The sequence below is a fragment of the Pipistrellus hanaki genome (assembly GCF_964339955.1).
Source record: "Pipistrellus hanaki genome assembly, chromosome: 13".
In the NCBI taxonomy this organism is placed as follows: domain Eukaryota; kingdom Metazoa; phylum Chordata; class Mammalia; order Chiroptera; family Vespertilionidae; genus Pipistrellus; species Pipistrellus hanaki.
Genome location: NC_140515.1, coordinates 57,868,342 through 57,886,980, shown reverse-complemented (window position 1 = coordinate 57,886,980; position 18,639 = coordinate 57,868,342). Strand labels below are relative to the sequence as shown.

Below are 18,639 nucleotides of genomic sequence, written 5' to 3'. Positions count from 1 at the left end.
CCACCTCACCGACGAGGGGAGAGAGGCCCGGAGCAGGACTGGGGTCCAGGCGCACAGCACTAGCCTCCCACAAGCACCCCCTCCCCGTGGGCCTCCTCTCCGGACACCTCCATCCTCAGCTCCCAGCCCCCAGCACCTGGCATCCCCCTCCCCCGACCCCCGCCTTTACCAAACCCAAACCTGACTGGCCCCTCCTCGGCTCCGTGTCCAGCCAGCTCTCCTGCAGCCCTTCCAGGCCTCAGGCCTGGAGTCTCCCTGCCCGTGTGGCCGCTGCCTGCACCGTGGCCTGTTCCATCGGCCCGGCGCCCGCCCCCTCCGGGCTCCGGGAGAGCCAGCGGCTGGGCAGGGTGGCCAGGAGTGGCCTGTCCCGGCCCGAGCCGGGGCCCCTCTGCCCGGCCGGCGGCCTGCACGGCTTCAGTGCCCACACTGCTCTCCCGCCCCCCCTGCCCGCTGCCCCCCGCACCTGGCATCGGGCTCAGCGGACCCAGGCCAATTAGCCCTCCCCCGGCCCAGAGGAGAGCTGGCTCAGAGAGAGCCTTTCCCCCCGGAGGGATGGAGCTAATTAACCGAGAGGGCTTAATTAATCAATTAGCGTGGCCTCCAGACCCCGCCACTCAGCTGAGGCAGAGGCGGGCGTTAGAAGCAGGAGCTGCCAGCCCTCCTCTGCAGCCAAAGGGGGCGGCAGCGACCACGGTGGGCGCAGAGGCAGGAGACCCAGTCCGTGGGCAGAGCGGTGCCAGCCTCCGCCCTGGAGCTCTGAGCAGGTGCAGAACCAGCACCCGGGCGTGTGGCACACACAGGGCGGCATGGCCTCTGTGGCACACGCCATGCGCACAGGCCACAGGCCTGGCGTTCAGAGGTGCCCAGACAGTGTCCAGAGAACCGCTGGTTCCAGCCGGACCCAGCACCCTGGCCAGCCAGGCCTCCCGGGGATGGGGCTGCACAGAGGGCCAGGGGAGCCAGAGCAGGCACCGGCGCCCCCACTGGGGGAGGAGTCTGGGAAGGCTTCCTGGAGGAAGCATGTGAGCCGGAGAGAGGAAGTGGGGGTGCAGGAGGTGCGGGTGATGCAGAGAATTAAAGGGAGGACAGGCTGGGGGGGGGGGGAGCACTCTCTGAGACAGCTCTCCTCTGGGCCGGGGGAGCAGCAGGTTCTTCACCGCGATGCCCCTGCTCTGGGGAGCCCCCCAGGCCCCATACCTGCCCCCTGAGTCTCGGCCCCTGCAGCCGGCACACGCCAGGGCAGCCCTGCCTCAGCACCTCCTCCCAAGCCCTGTCCGCCCTGGGCGGCGCCCATCCCTTCGGGAAAGGGGCTGATCTCGCCCTCACATGCTGCCTCCAGGGGCGGGAGCCCAGGTGGTGTCAGGCTTGGGAGCAGTCAGAGGTCGGTGGCCAAAGTCGCCCAACCTCCCTGGACCGCTCAGGCCGGGTAGTTAGTTGAGAGCAGGGGCTCGGAGTCAGCAGACCTGCCCCGGGTCCCAGTCCTGCCCCTGCCCGGCTCTGCTGCCCTCCCTCTGCGCCTGGGGGTGATCAGCCCTCCGCCCTCCGAGGCTGCTGGGAGGGTAAGTGAATTGCAGGAAGCCCCTGTGCGCAGGTGGCCTCACTCTCCCTGCTCTGCAGGCCGCAGCGGGCGGCTAGGTCAGCAATGAGCCCGGCCGGTGGCCACGCACAGCCCACGTGAGCACCAGGCCCCGCTTCCCTTTGGAGCCCAGGCCTTTGCCCTGGAAATGCCACCTCTGGGCACGAAGCCCCGAAATGAAAAAACACTCCACCCGGAGTCCCAGACCAGGGTGCTGAGGGCCAGCTAAGACCCCAGCCCGAGGGGCCTCCGGGGACCCGCAGACAGAGGGAGCGGTCCCAGGGCCTCTGCGAAGAGGTGAGAGGGCTGTGCCCAGAGAGAGGCCCAGAACCCGTGGGGAAACGTGTCAGAGGTCAGACCGCACCACCCCCCCGCCCCTCCCCCCGGTCTCCCCCCCAGCGCCCCCCAGCAACCCAGCTCCTGGGTGCGGGAGGTTCACGTGGGCACCTCCCTCCCGCGCACCTGCTTCCCGCCAGGCCTCTGGCTTCGGAGAGGCTGGGTGTGGGGGCTGATGTGGTGGCCACATCCACCCTGACCGAGGGCAGCCGCTGCAGACGGGGGGGGGGGGGGCTGAGGTGCCAGGCAGGGGCGCAGCAGGGAGGGGCTGGGCCACACGGGCATGCATCCTGCCCCTTCTTGCCCATCCATGAGGATGAACGGCTGTCTGCTCGCTGGGAGGGGCTGTGGGGTGGCGGCTCTCCTGAGGGTGCCCCTCCCCCCGCCCCCCGCCCGGCAGACCCACCCTGAGGAAGCGCCCACGTCTGTTGTGGTGTGGTCAGACCGCATGTGCAAGCCCGTGCCTGCGCCTGCCTGAGTCACCGCCGCCGCTGCACCTGATTCATCTGTCAGAGGACAGTGAGGCCCCATCATCCGCGCCCAGCCTGACATCACCGAGCCCCCGGGCACGTTCCCACTCCCCGGACGCCCGGCGGCCCCGGAAATGGCTGCGGGATGAATGTGTGAGCGGGTGGGTGGCTGGGGCCTCCTCCGTGGGAATGGGAATGCCGAGAGGTGTCTGGGGGGGAGGGGCGCTGGGAACGGGGCTGAGATGGAGAAGCAGCAGAGGGAGCCAAAGGGTCAGGGAGGTCAGGAGAGAGATGGCACTGAGGACACAGAGACAAAGCCAGCTCCGCCCCAGAGAGCTGGTGTCCGGGAGCGGGGGGACCAGGCAGCCAGGGCTCAGCCAGAGGCGGCCGGGGCTGCACAGGGGGGCGGGGGGCGGGCGGGCAGGAGCAGAGGGGATGTCGAGCGCCGAGGGGACCGTGAGTCCAAACACAGGGACCACGAAGCGAGGACCTGGGACTCAGGGTGAACGCAGAGGAAGCATGGCCCAGCCCAAGGTCACCCAGGGAGGCCCCAAGGTCACAGGTGAGCCAGCCAGGACCTGGACCCCGTCCCCAGGCAGGCGCAGTGCTGATGAGGACACTGAGGGTCAGAGAGCCACTCAGCCTGGGAGGGCCTGTGGGGGCCTCCCCCTGAGGCTGCCTCCCTCATCCTGTGCTTGGGCACGCTGGCACTGCCAGGAACTTACTCAGCCTCGAGGGCCCAGCCCCCACCGGGCACCGCAGGCTTTCCCAGCGCTGGCCCAGGGCAGTGAGCGCGAACAAAGGCCCAGTCTCTGCTGCCCAGGCTCCCACCCCCTCGCCCGCCCCGGGCACAGAAGCACCAGGGCCTGAGGAAGTGCAGGAGCTAAAGCAGCAGCCACCCCTTTGCCAAGGATACAACCGCCCAACCGCCCCCCCCCCCCCCGGCCTGCTGGCCGCACAGCAGTGCCCACATTCCAAGTGAGGGGTAGGAGCTGGCGGCCACACAGCCAGACGAGGCTAGGCCCCTCTGCTCAGAGCCACCCTCCAGTCTGCACCGTAGGCTTGTCGGTGTGACAGTTCTGTCAGGGTCCCTCCAGGCAGAGGGGGCAGGGAGGGCAAGAGCCTGGAGTGACCCCTGGGAGAGGTCACCTGGAAGGAAGGGATCAAGTCACGTGAGAGGCAGAGAAGGGGAAACTGAGTCTGTGCCCAAGCCTCCTTGTCCCTGACATGGCCACTCAGTCCAGTTAGAGATGGAGACAAAGGCCCCTCTGAAGCCCCATCTCCCCGTCTGTGACCACTGGGCTGTCACCACTGGGCCTCACTCCCCCGGCCCGGCACCATCCTTCTGCTGGCCCTTCCCAGCTCCCTGCAGGGCTGTCCCTGAGCCCGAGGGCCTGGCTGGATGGCCAACTCCCCCCGTAGGTCCAGGCTGAGCAGGAAAGGGACACTGGGTGTCTGGGCGACTGGCCCCCCTCAACAGAGATGGGAACAGGCTCGGAGCTGAGGGACCTCAGGTCATCTCGTTCCACAGGAGCAGCAGGTGCCCGGTCCCTGGCTGGTTTCCTGACCCACTGGTGCCCGTAGCTGCAGAGGTGGGGAGGGTGATCAGTGTGCACCCCATCCCACCCACAGGGCCTGGGGCTGCAGGGCACAGAGCCCTGGGCAACCCGGACAACGTCCCAGCAGACAGACGCCCCAAGCCTCCTCCCCAGTCAGCCAATCAGCAAAAGCCGATGCCCGGCCTGCAGGGCCTGGGCCGTGGATTGCCCGCACCCGCTTCTCCAGAGGCGTGGCAGTCCTCCTGCGGTGGGCACCTCCGACGGAGCCCAGCTGCCACTGCACACAGGACAGGCGCTGGGATGCTGGCCTGTGGCCCCTGGTCCCTGAGACACCACGATTCATTTTAAAGAAAAAATAATATTTATTTGCAATATAAACAAAGTCCCGTTGCTGGCCGGGATGTGTGTGTGTGTACATATATGCAGGGTCACAAATTTTCCTTCATAAGGTCATAAAGCAAAACCGGCCCTTCTTGGCATACTCTCAACTTACACAAACTGATGCATCTTTCTGGGTTTTTCTTTTTAAAAGTAAAAAAGAGAGAAAGAGAACCATGTACAGCATGGAACCTTTTCGTCAATTTCTCGACTGTGGCAAGATCGGAGTCTGCTGCCGTGAAGAATCCCTGAAAACAACCCCGAGGTAAGATGCGTGGGCAGAGGGGCCATGGGCCCGGCCGCCCGCTCCCCGCCTGGCCCCCAGCGGTCCCGGCTCCCGGTGGAACTGAGGCTGGAGAAGGAACAGAACCGGAGAGGCGAATGGAATCCGTGGCTTTGTTCTGTGGAGACTGGGGGTGGACAGAACCCTCCCCGCCCCTCTGCGCCTGCCGGGACGGAAATGGGATGGGGACAAGGTTCCTGTCGCAGAAGGTATGGGCAAGGTGAGCGCTGAGCAGGCCTCACTGGACAAAGGGCTGGGAGTGGCAGCTGACCCAGAGCAACAGCCGGGGGGAGGGGGACTGACACCTGGAGGCAGAGCGGGGCACCCTGCCTGAGCTCCCCCCGGCCACTGGGCCTCACTGTTACCAACAAACAGAGGAAGAGACAGAGTAGTGGGTGTGTAGAGAAGAGGCCTGGCCCAGGCCCTCCCAGGGGCTGAGCCCAGAGGGCTAATGCTGCTGCTAATGCTAATGCTGTCCATCCTGTGGACCCCCTCCCGCCCCCTTTCCCCAGCTCCCTTTGCGGTTAGTCTGCGCACCGGCAGCTGTCACACCAGCGCAGGGCCTCGGGGCCGGGCCGGGCTGGGGGACATGGAGGAGGGCCCGCTGCAGAGACAGGCTTCACGCATGTGCAAAATGCATTTGGTCAAGGTCAACGCGGGGTTCGACTTTCCCATTAAAAAAAGAAAATAAAAAGTCAATAACGGCAATTTGGAAACAAAAACAAAACGGAGAACACTTCTCTCTCTCTCTCGCAGGATCAAGAAAGGGATGAAATACTGGTTTATACAATCCACTGCTGCATGTGGCCTGAAAATAACACTTTTCATTAAAAAAGAAAAGTCAAGAAGAGGTGGCCTTGGTGCCCGGGCTTGGCTTTACCTGCCAAAGTAAAAAGTAAACTGGGTCCGTGTGTCTTTAAAAACCGCCCGCCGGCTGGGCGTTCGTAGGAAGTGTCCTGCGGCCGGGCCGGGCCCGTGTGGCTCCGCAGCCCTGAGTCCGAGGCCGGGCCCCGGAGTCCGTGCGGGAGCGCTGGGGGCCGTCCCCGAGGGGGAGCGCCCGCCCCGCCGGCCTCACGTGGACTCCAGGGTGTTGAGGGGGAACAGGCTGTGGGTGGGGGGCGTGGAGAAGTAGAGCTGCTCGCTGGGCCTGCGGTTGTCGCACGGGCTGCTCAGCCCCAGCGTCCGCTCGAAGTCCAGCAGCTGCCCCATGAAGTTGAAGTTGGGTGAGATGTTGGACTTTTTCCTCTTGACGAAGTCGTAGGCGTCGTTGAGCGACAGGTTCATCTTCTGCATCAGGTAGGCCACCGTGACCGTCACCGAGCGGCTGATGCCCGCCAGGCAGTGCACCAGGACGCCGCACTTCTTGGAGCGCGCCTCGTCTGAAACACACAGCGGGGTCAGGCGCCCCCGAGGAGCGGGAGGGCGGGCACCCAGGGTGGCGCGGGGTGGCTGGTGCCGCCTCTCCACATGGCGGGCCCGCGGGGACGGGGAGGGCTCTGCCCGGCGCCAGCTCAGGCCCCTGGGCGCCGGGCCTCAGCTGCTCGTCCTCAGAGCAGGCCCGAGAGCCGGGCTCGTACAGGGACCGAGCCCAGTGAGGCCCAGACAGGGCTGTGGACGGCAACCGGCTGGTCCCCCTGCTGCCAGTGAGCTGAGGCGTCACCGGCACCCTCTCGGTCAAGGCACCCAGGGCCAGGGAGCTGACAGCTGAGGGACAGACACAGGGACAGAGCGACAAGCCCCCGGCCTCAGAGGCTCCTCCCACATTGCAGCACCAGCTATGGCCAGCCCGGGACCCGCTCCCCGGGCACCCCTCAGAAAGGGACGAGGGGCCCCGGCCCCGCAGCTGGCTCTGGCTCGCCAGGGAGGGAGGAGGGCCTCACAAGGGGGGTTTGCTGAAATGGACCCCTTACTACCCTCCCCCAACCAACCAGGTTCTGCTCCGCCGCCCCCACCCCCACCCCACTCTCAGCTCCTCTGCCTCGGAGAGAAGGAGCTCAATAAACAAAGGTGGAGCCACTGGCCCCTCCCCTGTGATCCCCCCCCCCCACACCCAGGGCAGCTGCCCCTGACCCCGCCACAGCTGTGCCAAGTTCACAGGTTAACAAGAGGCAGCCCTAGGCCCTCAAGGCTCCCACTCCCCTGCCTGTGAGCTCACTGGGCACCAGGCATACAGTCGGTGCTCAGTCAGTGCACTCCTACACGATGACCCGGGGGTCACAGACCGCCCCTCGCCCGGTGCCCACAGCCTGTGGCCTGGCAGAGCTTCCTCCCCTCCCCGGGGGCTAAGCATTCAATAGGTGCTTAATCCAGACTCGAGGACTGTCAGGGGCGAGGGCAGCAGGGGAAGCCAGGCACCTGGCTTCCCGGGGAGCTGTGGTCTGACCTTGAGGCTGGGGGCAGACGGCAGGTAGAGATGGGCCTCCAGCGGTGACAACACCAGGATATGGCCTCGCCTGGCCCCCAACCCACTCCGGTGGGATCCAAAGGGAAACCACTTCCGCGCTTTATTTTTAGCCTCGGGGTGTGGCTTCGCAGTGGGGGCTGGTGCTGGATCCTGTGCCTGGGCCTCCATTTCCTCCTCCAAATGGGGAATAACTGTCCCCATTACACCCTGTGCTGCTCCCCCCCAGACACCGGGGCCTTCAGGGAGTTGAAAGGCCTCCACAAGCCAGACTCAGCCCGGAACCGGGTCCCCCACTCCCCTCCCTCACGGGGCCGGCCAGCGCAGACGCTGAGGCAGCACCCAGGGGGGAGGGGGCCTCCCGGGCAGCCCCAGCCCCGCCCCGAGGCCTCCGCTTCCTTCCTTCCTCCCAGCCAGGCACCTAGTTTTGGTTCCCAGTGAGCGGATGAGGCGGGGAAGCCTCCCACTTCCTGTTATTAAAGCCAGCCCAGCCCGGCTGACACCCAACGCCCTCACAGGACACGGCCGCCTGGCACCCTCCCTGCCACCGGAGGCGGCACAGCCTCTGGGCACAGCCCCGGAGAAGCCGGGTCCCATTCACTGGTCCCTTCCCCACTCCCTGGGTGCCCCCCCCCAGGCAGCCCCCAGCTGGCCGAGGAGGAAGTAGGATGGGGTCAGAGATAAGGCGTCTCTTGGAGACCAAGTCAGCTGAGGCCGGGCTGTAGGAGGCTCCGAGCCGCACAGCAGAACACAGCCTTCCTCAGCCTCCACCCCGTTCTCTCTGCGCTCCATTTACTCCCAACGAGCGCGCGGGGAGCATCTGGGGCCCCACCAAGGCGCTCGGGGTCCCCACATTCGAGCAGCTGCCTGTGTGGGTAGGCCTCTGGCTCCAGACCCCCGTGAGCTCACTCAGGTGGCACCGTGACAGCCCCAGCCTCAGACACGTGTGCCAGGGCGTGAGCAGAGCCAGCGAGACCCGTGGGAGGTCTGCGAGCTGAGATGTTCCTGCTCCTTCAGCTCACACAGCCGCCGGGAAGGCCAGGCGGGCCGGGGGGCCCGGGGCCCAGGGACTGCTCAGACTGGGGGCCTCGGTGACTCACAGCGGGCACGGGTACACCCATGGGCACAGGCTGGCACATGCAGGGCACACACAGGCCTCGGCAGGCCCAGAGGTACCCAGAGTCCTGTGCGCATCCGGCCGCGCCTGCCCCCTCCCCGCCCAGAGCGCAGCACCTACCGATGAAGCTGATGGCCTCGGGGAAGAACTGGGAGAGGTTCTGGCTCCAGTGGTCGGAGATGGGGATCTGCTTGTAGGTGAACTCGCCCCCATGCTCGAAGGCGTTGGGCAGGTTGGGCGTGACGTTGAGGATGTACTTGATGCCGTACTTGCCGAGCACGTCCAGGTTGGTGGAGTCCTTGGCGCAGCCGAGGTAGAGGTAGGGCAGGATCTGGACGGGGAAGGCCGGCTGGCTGGACGGCGCAGGGCTGCCGTCCGACTCGGTGGCACTGCTGGGCAGCTCCCGGTCCGACTCCCCGTCGGAGCAGTCGGAGCTGATGCGCAGGCCGCCCAGGCCCAGCACGGAGGTGGGCGGCGAGCTGCTGGGCGAGGACGAGCTGTCCACGTTGGTCTCGCAGTGCTCCGAGTACTCCGTCTGGAACTTGTTGAAACCACCTGTGGCCGGGGCAGGACAGGGCCTCGGTGAGAGGCTGCCCCTGCCCCTGTTCCCGTGTCAAGCACTATCACAACAGCCAACACGGGCTGTGCCCACAAGTCACACGTGTGCCTTCTCCTGTGTTCCCCACATCTGTGCTGTGACCCACTTCACAGATGAGGAAACTGAGGCCCAGGAGGTGAAGGAACATGCCTGAGCCCAAACCCTTCCTCATTAGGCGTCAGGGCCCAGCCTCACCACCGGCATTGGGGCCGGAGCACAGGCCCGGCTCCTCCCTCTCTGCAGCTCTTCTGCGCACCTGGCCTGGGGTGCCCAGGAACGCTAAGTGGTAGGGAAGGCAGACGACCCACGGCAGGCAGCACCAGCAGGTCCGCAAGCCACTTTCAGAGGAGACTGCAGAGGCCGAGCTATGTCCCGGTTAGCAGCAGAGGCCTGAGCCCTGGATTGGGAGTCAGAGCCTGCCCCCACCCCCCGCCAGAGTCTGCATTGGCCGGTCATCTCCCCCTCGGGGGCAGATCCATAAGAGGCCCAGCTCCAGCTCCAAACCCTCCCTCAGAACACAAGACCCCCCCCAGCCTTGGGCTCGGGGGGGCACCAGGGGCTTCGCAGGGAGGAGAGGAGGGGAGCGCCTGCTGCTAGGAACCCGCCGCAGACCTCCCCTCCCTCCCTCCCTCCCGCCCGCCCGCCCCGCTGCCAGCGAGAGGCCATTTTGGAATGTTAATTGGAAACACCGGCTGCAGCCACTCGAGCCCCCCCACCCCAGTGCTCTCCCTCTTCGGCAAGCTCCGGGGCACAGCCTGGTCTGGGGGCCCCGCAAACTAAGGCCGGGCGAGGCGCGCTGCTCACAGCCCCGCCCCCAGGGGCCTCCAAGGCGGGATCCCCAGCAGCCGGCTATGCGGGGAGGCTCGGTCCCCTGGTCCCTGCGCCCGGGGGCTCCCGTCGTGACCCTGGCCTTCCAGGGACAGGCATTCCGGCCGGAGGAGCGGAGCCCGGTGCCTCTCGCCTTTGCGGGTCCCAGGACGGGTCCCTCCCTCCGCCGGGGGCTCCGCTGGAAGTTGGGCGCTGCTAGGGCGCCAACAACAGTTAAAAGGGAAGCCCAGCGGGGGAAAGTTGGTTCCGTCCTCTGGAATCGGACCCAGAGAGGGGTGCAGAGGCGCCCCAATCCCCCCACACACACACCCCAGGCTGAACCCTCGGGGCCCGGCTCCGGGAGGGGCGGTGCGGGCCGGGGGCGACGTGGCGCCCGGGGGCAGGCTGAGCGCGGGGAGAGGAGCGCCGCGCCGGCGGGGGCGCCCGGGGGCCGCGGGGACCCCCAGCCCGGCCGGGCCCGGGCCGCCTCACCTTGGAGGTAGTAGGCCTGGCAGCCGTCGTCGCGCAGCTTCTGCAGGAGCAGGCCGAGCACCGAGGCGGGCGCGCCGGGCTCCGGCTGCCACTCGGCCGTGGCCTCGTCGTAGAGCAGCACGGTGGCCGCCTTGCAGCGCGTGGCGAAGCGCTCCTTGTCGGCGTGGTTCGGGATGATGGAGCGGATGGGCAGGTTGCCCTTGCGCAGGCGGCGCAGCATGAGGCCCGGGATGGCCAGGTTGATGGCCGTCTCGATGTGCGACGACTCGAAGAGCTCGTGCGGCCGGCAGTCGAGCAGCAGCAGGGACGCGCCGCCGCGCGCCTCCAGCTCCTCCTGCAGCCACTCGGCGCTCTTGCTCGGCATGGTCCCCGCTCCCGTGGCCGCGCCGCTGCCGGTGCCCGCGCCGGATCCCGCCCCGGGCTCCGACCCCGCCCCGGTGCCCCCAGCCGCCGCCGCCGCCGTCCCCGAGGCCGACATGTGCGCCCGCGCCGGGGGGCCGCGGACCTGGTTTTTCATGGGGCGCGCGGGTGGCCCGGGGCCGGGGCCGGGCAGCCCTGCCCAGGGACGGCGCCCCGGCCGCGCGGGCCCCAGCCGCGTCTCCCGGCGCCCGGCTCCCGCCTCGCTGCGCGCCCTCCGCCCCGGCCTCGCGGCCTCCCGGCCTCCGTCCGCCCGGCCCTCCGCGCGCGCCGCGGCCTGACAGCCCCAATTAAACGGCGGCTCCGGCGGCCGCGCGCCCGGGCGTCCTCCAGGGGGCGGGGCCACGGGCGGCGCCTGGGCTTAAAGGCGCCGCGCCTCCGCCGCCCCTCCCCGAGGGGTCCCAGGGGGCGCCCAGGCCCTCGCCCTGACGGCGCCGCCGCCCGGAACCCGCTCCGACCCGCCTGGAGGGCCCGGCCAAGACGCCCTCCGGGGTCCTCTGTACCCGCGCTCCCAATCCTACGGCGAAGGGCTGCCTTGGGGCGTCCTGCGCCTGGCGCCCCCTCTCCACGTGAACAGAAGCTGAGTCCCCCGGGGGTGGGGCGGTCACGCTGAGCCGATCCCCTCCTCCTGTCTGTCAATCCCACTCGTTCATCCTCTCAATGAGTTCATTCTACGAGGAAACTGACCGCCTACTACGTGCCAGGCAGTGTGCTTAGGCGGCCACCGTTTTGGTGACTGCGCGGTCCCTGAGACGGCCACAGGCTCCGAGACCTGAGCGAGGTCTCACCCCAGCCGGCCTGGCCGGGAGTCTGCACCTCGACAGCTGGCGGAGCAGGACGGCCCAAGGCCGCGCCGCCCTCGGCGGGCAGGGGTGGAGAGATCCTGAAAGGACCGGTCCTAGGAGGAGCGAGCCCTTTAAGAAAGCTTTCCAGGCGGAGTGGTGACAGGCGCCGAGCGGAGCGCCACGTGACTTTTGCACTGGGGCGGGTGGACGAGGCATCGCTCCTTTATAATCGGCTCTTTTCCTACTCCCCTCTTCCCAATGCACCAATCAGCTTTCGTGGTGGGCGGGAGCGCGTCGCGCAGATGGCCAATCGCGGCCAAGAGAGAACGTGGTGGGAGGGGGTGGGGCCCGCTGCGGGTTCCGCCCAGCGCGGGAAGTGGGCGGGGCCCGCGGGAGCGGGCCGCCGGTTGGCCGGCGGGCGGGGCGGGGCGGAGGCGGTGAATGGGGCCGCAGGTAGCGCTGGAACAAAGCGGCTCGACGCGAGCGGCGCGCGTGCGCAGGGGCCGCCGCGCTTTTCCTTCGGAGTCGGGCTCGTCTGCCCGTAGGGAGCTCGCGGCCGGGCCCCGCGTGGTAGACCGTCCCCTCCCTGCAAAGCGCCCTCATCTCCTTTGGCTCACCCCTCCCGCTCTGTCCGAGGCCAATGGGCTCACAGCCACCAGGCCTCCGCCTCGAGCTGGAGGGAGTCGGGCTGTCGGTTGGGGGCTGAGGCCTGAGATTTGCCTCCGTAGCCCAGAGGGGTTGAGCTTTCCGCTGACCCGGAGGCGCAAAGAGAGTGGCCCTGGAGGAATCCCCCTGCGAAGGACGGTCTACCCGGAGGGCTTCCTCCCGGGCCACCGGGCTGCCTCGCATGGAAGCAGGGGCCTCTCCTCTGTCAGCCCCAGGCACCCACAGCATGACAGTCAGAGAGGCTCTATCGTCCGGGGCTGTGCTGGGCTGCTGGGTGGACCACCTCCCTGGGGTCCTAGAACCTGTGGGAAGAGCTTCCAGAGCCTGGGAGGCCGGACCCAGATTCTGCCCTGCCCCTTGCTGCCCGGAGTGCGGTTGCCACCTATCTGGGCCTGGGTTTCCCGGCTGTAGAAGGGCGCTGGCCAGGACAGCACCCAGCCAGTGTGCGCACACCTCTCTGTCTGCGAGCTGCTTCTCCCAGGCCAGGGCAGGCGCTGGTGGTCAGGGATGCAGGGAGCACTCAAAGAGGCGTTCTGAGGACCTCGGGGCGGGAGGGACCTGCTGGCCAGAGCACCGTTCAGGGAGGAGGAACTCCCTGCAGCAGTACCGGAGGAGGGACTGGCCAGTGCTCTCACTAGTGGGGGCACAACTGAAATGACCTCCCCTGCACCCCACAGTCCCTGGCCCCGTGCACGAGGGAGAACCACCCTCACATTGCCTGCCTCGGCTCCCCTCTCCCCCTCTGCACTCCTCCGGTGGGGACAGACCCCCTGGAGGAGGGGCTGGGGGGAGCTGGGAGAGCCCGGGGCAGATGTAGGGAGGCAGGGTTTGATAGTGCAGGAGAGCATATGGGAGGGGCGGCAGTGGAAACACAGGCGTGGAGGAGGATGAACACGGCAATGGCCACGGGTGGGGCCCAGGGCCCCCATCACAGGTTCCTGAGCGGAAGCCCAGCCTCCAGCCTCGAACAGCGGGACAAGCGCATAGGATGGGTCAGAGGGTTGCCCCTGGGTGTGTGGGGCAGGGGTGGGGGGACCCGGAACCCTCTGATATACAAGGCCCAGAGCCCAGCAGGAGCCTGCCCAGGGTCGGACAGCAGGAGGCTAGTGTCCCTGCCCAGGGTTAGACTTGCTCTGCCGCTGGAGCCTCCCTCAGGACGCTGGGAGTGGGAACCTGTGCCGGGGGACAGGCCTCGGGATCGGAGACAGGCCTCCTTCTCAGGACTGGCCGTTCCTGCCCTCAGGGGCGGGCCCTCGCTCTCCGGCAGCCCCGGAGCGGTGCCTGCCCACAGGCCCACTCCTCCTCCCCCCGCCATCCCTGTGGCATCCCTGTTCCCCCGGGGCCAGGCACGCCCCTGCGGCATGCTGGTGCCTCGAGCCCTAAATGAGTGCTGGCCTCTGAGGACAGGAGGGCGAGGGCTGACCGGCCTTCTCCTCTCCTCTTCCTCCTCCTCCTTCTCTTCCTCTTCTTCCTGCTCCGCCTCCAGTGTGTGCCATTCACAGTGTGGTGCCCGTCTCTGAGAGACCGTGGACGCCCGTGGGAAAAGGAGCGTCTGCTCCTGAGATGCTTAGACTATTCTTGGCGACACAGCTCCGGGTCACTAAGGCAGGCAGACGTGCATGGGGTGCAGTCCCAGCTCACATCAATCACCCACCATTACAGCCAGTGGCATGCTCCCCCCAGCCCCCTGGAGAAGGCAAAGGGGAAGAATGAAGACAGCCCCCTCCATGTGCGCAGACCCGTCCCAAGCCCCTACCCTGGGCCCGGGAGTGTGCGGGACGGTGTGTGGGCCCCAGAGCGGGACAGACCAACAGCACTGCTCCCTCTCCCAGCTCCTCGCCAGCAGGGACCCCAGGCCCTGGGTCAACCTCCCCACGTGGGTTCCCCCACGGCCACTCTCCCAGCCACACACCCAGCCACCACTCTGCAAAGCTTTGTACCTGCACACATCACCAGTCCATCCCAGAACTTTCTCTCTTGCCGAGCCATCTGCCGGCTTCAAACCCCTTCTAAGCAGGCATGACCAGTTGATTGACCAGGGTAGACAAGCAATTTCAGACCCACGTGCTAAGGCCTCCATTCATAGCCAGACCAACCAAGGCCTCTCTGTCCCTACCCCCAGCTCACCTCACCCTGATCTGCTCCCTCCTGCGCCCCAGACTCAGCACCGGGCCTCCACTTCCTCCTTCCCTGCCCCCACCTCTGACATCAGCGGCAGCTCCTCAGGGGCACCAGGGCACGCTGCCCCCCCCCCCCCTCATCCTTCCTGAGGGGCCCCTGGGCCGCCCTCTCTACCCACTTAAGGGCAGTTAGGTCTGCAGGGGGCCTGGGGTGGGGCACCGGCTGCCTCGAGCCCCACCCTCCCTCCACTTCAAGCTCCTGTTGGGACAGGCTCCCCAAGGGGGCCGGGGCCGGGCCGCGGGGCTGGGCGCCAGGCAGGTGAGTCTTGCTGGCTGTGCACGGGGCTGGCTCGGGACTGATGTCAAGCGGCCTGGTTTCTGTCCTGGCGCCAAGGCCACGCCCTGCGCCCAGCACCCACCTCCTCCGCCCTGCCTTCACCCCAGTTTCCCCGGGGAGGTGGCGAGCGGCCCTCTGCTCTACAGATGGGAACTCGGAGGCCAGGAAGGGAAATTGCCTAGCCCCAGGGCCTGGCTCCGGCCCAAGCGGGTTACTCACTCACCCACTGGGCCGGGCTGAGTCACGGTGGTGGCCCAGGTGATGGGAAGGAAACATAAACACGGCGAGTGGGCGGAGGCCTGCGGGAGGGCGGTGCGCCCGCCCACCGGGGTTCCCAGCTCTGAACTTCCCACCACGGGCCCTGGGCGGCCTGGGCAGGCACACACCTGACTGTCCGTCACACTCCCTGGGCCCCAGGCCCAGGCTTTGCATCAGCTCTGGGAGGGCTATCCACACCTTTGAAAGACGGGGAAACTGAGGCCCCCTGGTTGTAAGTCAAGCTGTGGCAGGGGGCTGAGCCCCAGACCGATACCCAGGTGCTGGCTCTCGCTGTGGCCCCTGCGGGAGGAGGCCTGGTTCTCCCAGCCGCCCCCATGGCTGGGCCACCACTGCAGGGGACACCTGGAGGCGGGGCAGCCACCCGTGCATAAGGAGAGGGCTGGGCGTGCACAGCTTCGGTGCTGTCTGCCGAAGGCCTTCCATGTCCCTGGCCAGTCCTTCCGGGGCCCACGTGCGAACCCTCCTCACTCTAGTCCCTGCAGCCCAGGCCCCTTCCCTCTCCTGGACCCTCTCGCCAGCCTCCTCTCCGCTCCCTGCCCCTCCTCAGTCTGCACTCATAGTAGCCGGAGGGATCAGGAAGAAGCCGAATCAGACCCGGCCCTCCCCTGCCCAAGGCCTCACGTGGGTCCCAGCACAGTCCCTCCGGTGGCCAGCATGGCCCTTGGTCTGGCCCTGCCCCCTCCCCACCTCAGGCCTCCTCTGACCGGTCGCTGCCCAGCCCCTCGTCGTCCTGCCCACTCTCTCCAGGGCCTCTGCACGCCGAGGCCCCTCCTCTCGGACCCTCCTCTCCAGCCTGTTCCCCTGACGGCCTTTCAACCCTGCCCACACCGTCCCCAGGGCTCCGGCCTCCTAGGCTCTGGTCCGCACCTGGTGTGAGAGTTAAGGTGCCCCTGGCTCTCCCCACAGGCAGGGGGCTCTGAAACCCCTCACTTGCGTCCCCCGCGGGCCTCAGCCTGTCCTGCAGGACCCGCAGTGAGACAGACGCTGTGTCCAGAGGCCCCACCAGGCCTCCACAGCCCTCAGTCCACAACCAGAGTCTCCGGCTCAGCGAGGGCTCTCCTCCCGCTCAGGCCTGGGTTCCAGTCCTGCACGCTGCCACCTGGAGGAGGGGCTGAGCCGGGAGGGGGTTCTGACTCTGCGGGGAGCCCCACTTCCTGGCACTGAGGCTGTGGAGGGTCAGAGAAGCCCCGGAGCCGGGCAGCTGGGTCCAGTTTCCCGCCCTCAGGCCCCAGGTGAAGGCCAGAGCCCGGTGATCTTACACCCCCTCCCCGCAGCAGGCCTTCTGGGCAGCACCCCAGGAGCCCACACGGACTCTGAGGACGGAGGGCTGGGCTTTGGGGAGCAGGGGTCCTCAGCTGCCTGCCCGTCTGGCCCCCAGGTCCCCCAGGCCTGCTGTTCCAAGCTTCTGACCCTCCTGAGCCCCCTGGGCCCCGCCCCCACCCCCCCACCCCCCGCCCAAAGGGCCTGGGTCCCGGGTCACTGAAGCGGGGATGGGGATGGGGGTCGGGGAGGCTGGAGGGCGTGGCGGCCAGGGAAATGGCAAGGGGCTTTGCCCAACAGCCTACAGTTGGGATCGGAGGGCCAGCGGCTCCCCAGCCCAGCCCGTCCAACTGGTGAGGCTGGGAGTTCTCCGCACCTGGCGGGCGGATGTGCCAGGGCCTGGGCCGGGCCTGCCAGGGCGGCCGCGGCGGTGCGGGTGCGGGTAGGCCTGTAGCTGCCAGGCCTAATTGCCTCATTAGCGTCTGCCTGCTGCCCAGGCCTGTCTGCTCCTCACCACGGCCCACACGGCCCTGTTTTTCAGGAACGGGCCTGGGAGGCGCGGAGCATCGATGGCGACACTCAGGGCAACCACGCGGCCTGATGAGGCTGGGACCGTCCTGGGAGCGGGTGCCTGGTTCCGGGGTGAGGCTGCTGGGTTGAGGCCTCAGGGCCTGCCCGCCCCGGTTTCCCGGTTTCGCGGTCAGTGCCAGCGGCCCAGGACCTGCCTGGCGTGTGGCTCTCCGTTCCCAGGCGGGCAGCCCCAGCACCAGGGAAGTCTGGGGCCTCTCCTTCCGGCCTGGCCCCACCCAGCCCTATTCTTGCCACAGGGACCCCACAACCTGGGAGACCCCCTTCCTGCCAGGACAAGGGTCTCCTGGGAGTGAGGAGGGGTTAATGAACCCTGACTCTCAGGGCTCAGGCCAGGGGCCAGGGGCCAGCTATGCCTGAGGCCCCAGTCCTGGCTTTGCCGTCTCCCATCATTGGATAGCACTGCCCTGCCCCCCTCCTTATCCCCACCTACCCCTATCTCCAGATGGGGCGGCCCCTGGCCTGAGCCTCAGGGCAGCGCAGAGCCCAGGCTGTAGGGGTGAGGAGAGGAGAGGGCAGTTTGGCCAGCCCCCCCCCCCCCAAGGCCCAGCCCAGGAGCTCAGGCTGGGGAGCGGGCTGGATCCCCCACAGAGCTGGGGACACAGCTGACTGCCTGCTGTGGAATTGGGGGCCCCTGGAGGAGCCTCAGTCTCCATCCCCAGAGGGGGCAATACTTCTGCCCACCTAACTCCCCGGGTGCAGGCCATGGCAGGGTCTGCAGGGGACTGTCGGGGAAGGGCTCCTTGGCTTAAGGCACTGGGCTCAGAGCCCACCCTCTGCACTGCGGGCGCAGGTGGCCTTGGCCTGGTCTGCCACTTGCCAGGCCTGCTCTGGGCACAGCGGACAGTCCCACGTGACCCTCGGATGACAAGGGAGTGCTGTGCGGGACAGGGCTGGGTGAGATGCGGGGGGCGGAGGTGGAGATTGGGGAGCCTGACCTAGAGACTTGATGCTAATACTGACTTAATCACTGCCCCAGTTTCCTCCACTATAGCATGCCATGATGTCCAGCTTCCATAGCTCAGTGGTTGAGCATCGACCTCTGAACCAGGAGGTCACGGTTCGATTCCTGGTCAGGGCATGTGCCCGGGCGGTGGGCTCAATCCCGTGTGGGGCGTGCAGGAGGCAGCTCTCTCATCGTTGACGTTTCTCTCTCTCCCCCTCTCCCTTCCTCTCTGAAACGAATACAAATATGTTAACAATAAAAATAAAAGACGTTTGTGAGGCAGGAGGAAACACACCAGGTGAGGGGCCCAGCCCTGGGCGGAGCACGTGCCCTGGCCCAGCCCTCTTGTGCCTGGACAGTGGAGAGAGGGCCTGAGGGCAGACAGTGAACCCCCCCACCCCCCCAGCTCCACCACGGGCAGGCAGGGAGTGTGGGCAGAGTGGGCTCCGAGGAGAGGCTGCCCCATGGGGAGGGACACGGAGACGGGACCGAGCGACTGCCCATCTGTGGCTGTCGTGGTGGGGGTGGCGCAGGGACACTCCCAGCACCGGGCCTGCCTGTGCAGGTCCCTCCCGTGGGGCAAGGCTCTGCTCACAGCCTGTGCCTCTGCCTGTGCCGCCTGCCCTCTCCCGAGGAAGGGGCGGGAGGACATCAGTCCCGGGCCCTGCGTGGCTCGTGGTTCTCCCTCCACGCCGTGGCCGCCCCAGCCCGGCCTTCCCTCCCTTCGCTATCACCCCATCCGGTCCCCACCCTCTGCTCAGACCAGCAGAAACCCCCTCTGACCTCAGGGAGCCCTCCCCTCCGGGCTCTGACCCAGGCCTCCTGCCTCCGCAGGGCCCCTCCTGCGGCGATGTCCAGAGTGGGATCCGTGGAACCCTGCCCGCCAGGTACGCCTGATGAAAAGGCTCGTGTGGTCAGATGTGTGGCCCCGGCCGCACGGCACAGGAGAGGTTAAAGGCTCTGACAAGTCCTGCAGGCACACGGCGCCTTCATGCTGTCCACCTGGCGTCTCCCTGACTGGTGACCACAGCATGGCTTCCCACAGCCTCTGCGCCCAGCGCAGCCACGGCCCACACCCTCTGCGTGTTCTTCGGGAAAAGGGGGCCTTATGCTGCCCGGGAGCTGTTCACACCCGTTTCTCTTCTCTGGACGCCCCTCTGTTTTCCGATGAGAAGCCGCTCAGAACCCCACAGCTTTCTCTGGCTGCACAGCCCGAGACCTGCT

The 18,639-nt window shown here is 67.6% G+C and overlaps 2 protein-coding genes across 2 annotated transcripts in view; both read right to left on the bottom strand.

Moving 5' to 3' along the window:
• Positions 1 to 391: 391 nt before the first annotated feature.
• Positions 392 to 18,639, bottom strand: part of TWF2 (twinfilin actin binding protein 2) — a 99,123-nt gene continuing 80,875 nt past the window's right edge. Inside the window, exon 10 of the mRNA XM_084902355.1 lies at positions 392 to 404. The gene's annotated coding sequence lies outside the window, so the exon portion shown is untranslated. The remainder of the gene's footprint in view (positions 405 to 18,639) is intronic.
• DUSP7 (dual specificity phosphatase 7) lies at positions 4,280 to 10,746 on the bottom strand. Its single transcript, XM_084902321.1, has 3 exons — positions 10,018 to 10,746; positions 8,241 to 8,675; positions 4,280 to 5,981 (listed from the first exon to the last, which is right to left on the bottom strand). The coding sequence occupies exons 1-3, from the start codon at positions 10,532 to 10,534 to the stop codon at positions 5,674 to 5,676; spliced, it is 1,260 nt and encodes a 419-aa protein (XP_084758447.1). The 5' UTR covers positions 10,535 to 10,746; the 3' UTR covers positions 4,280 to 5,673.

Coding starts and splice junctions, on each gene's coding strand:
- DUSP7 (XM_084902321.1), bottom strand. CDS start 10,534: ATGAAAAACCAGGTCCGCGGCCCCCCGGCGCGGGCGCACATGTCGGCC. Junction 8,676..10,017: donor CCAGGCCTACTACCTCCAAG/GTGAGGCGGCCC, acceptor CCCCGGCCACAG/GTGGTTTCAACAAGTTCCAG. Junction 5,982..8,240: donor CGAGGCCATCAGCTTCATCG/GTAGGTGCTGCG, acceptor TGTGTGTTTCAG/ACGAGGCGCGCTCCAAGAAG.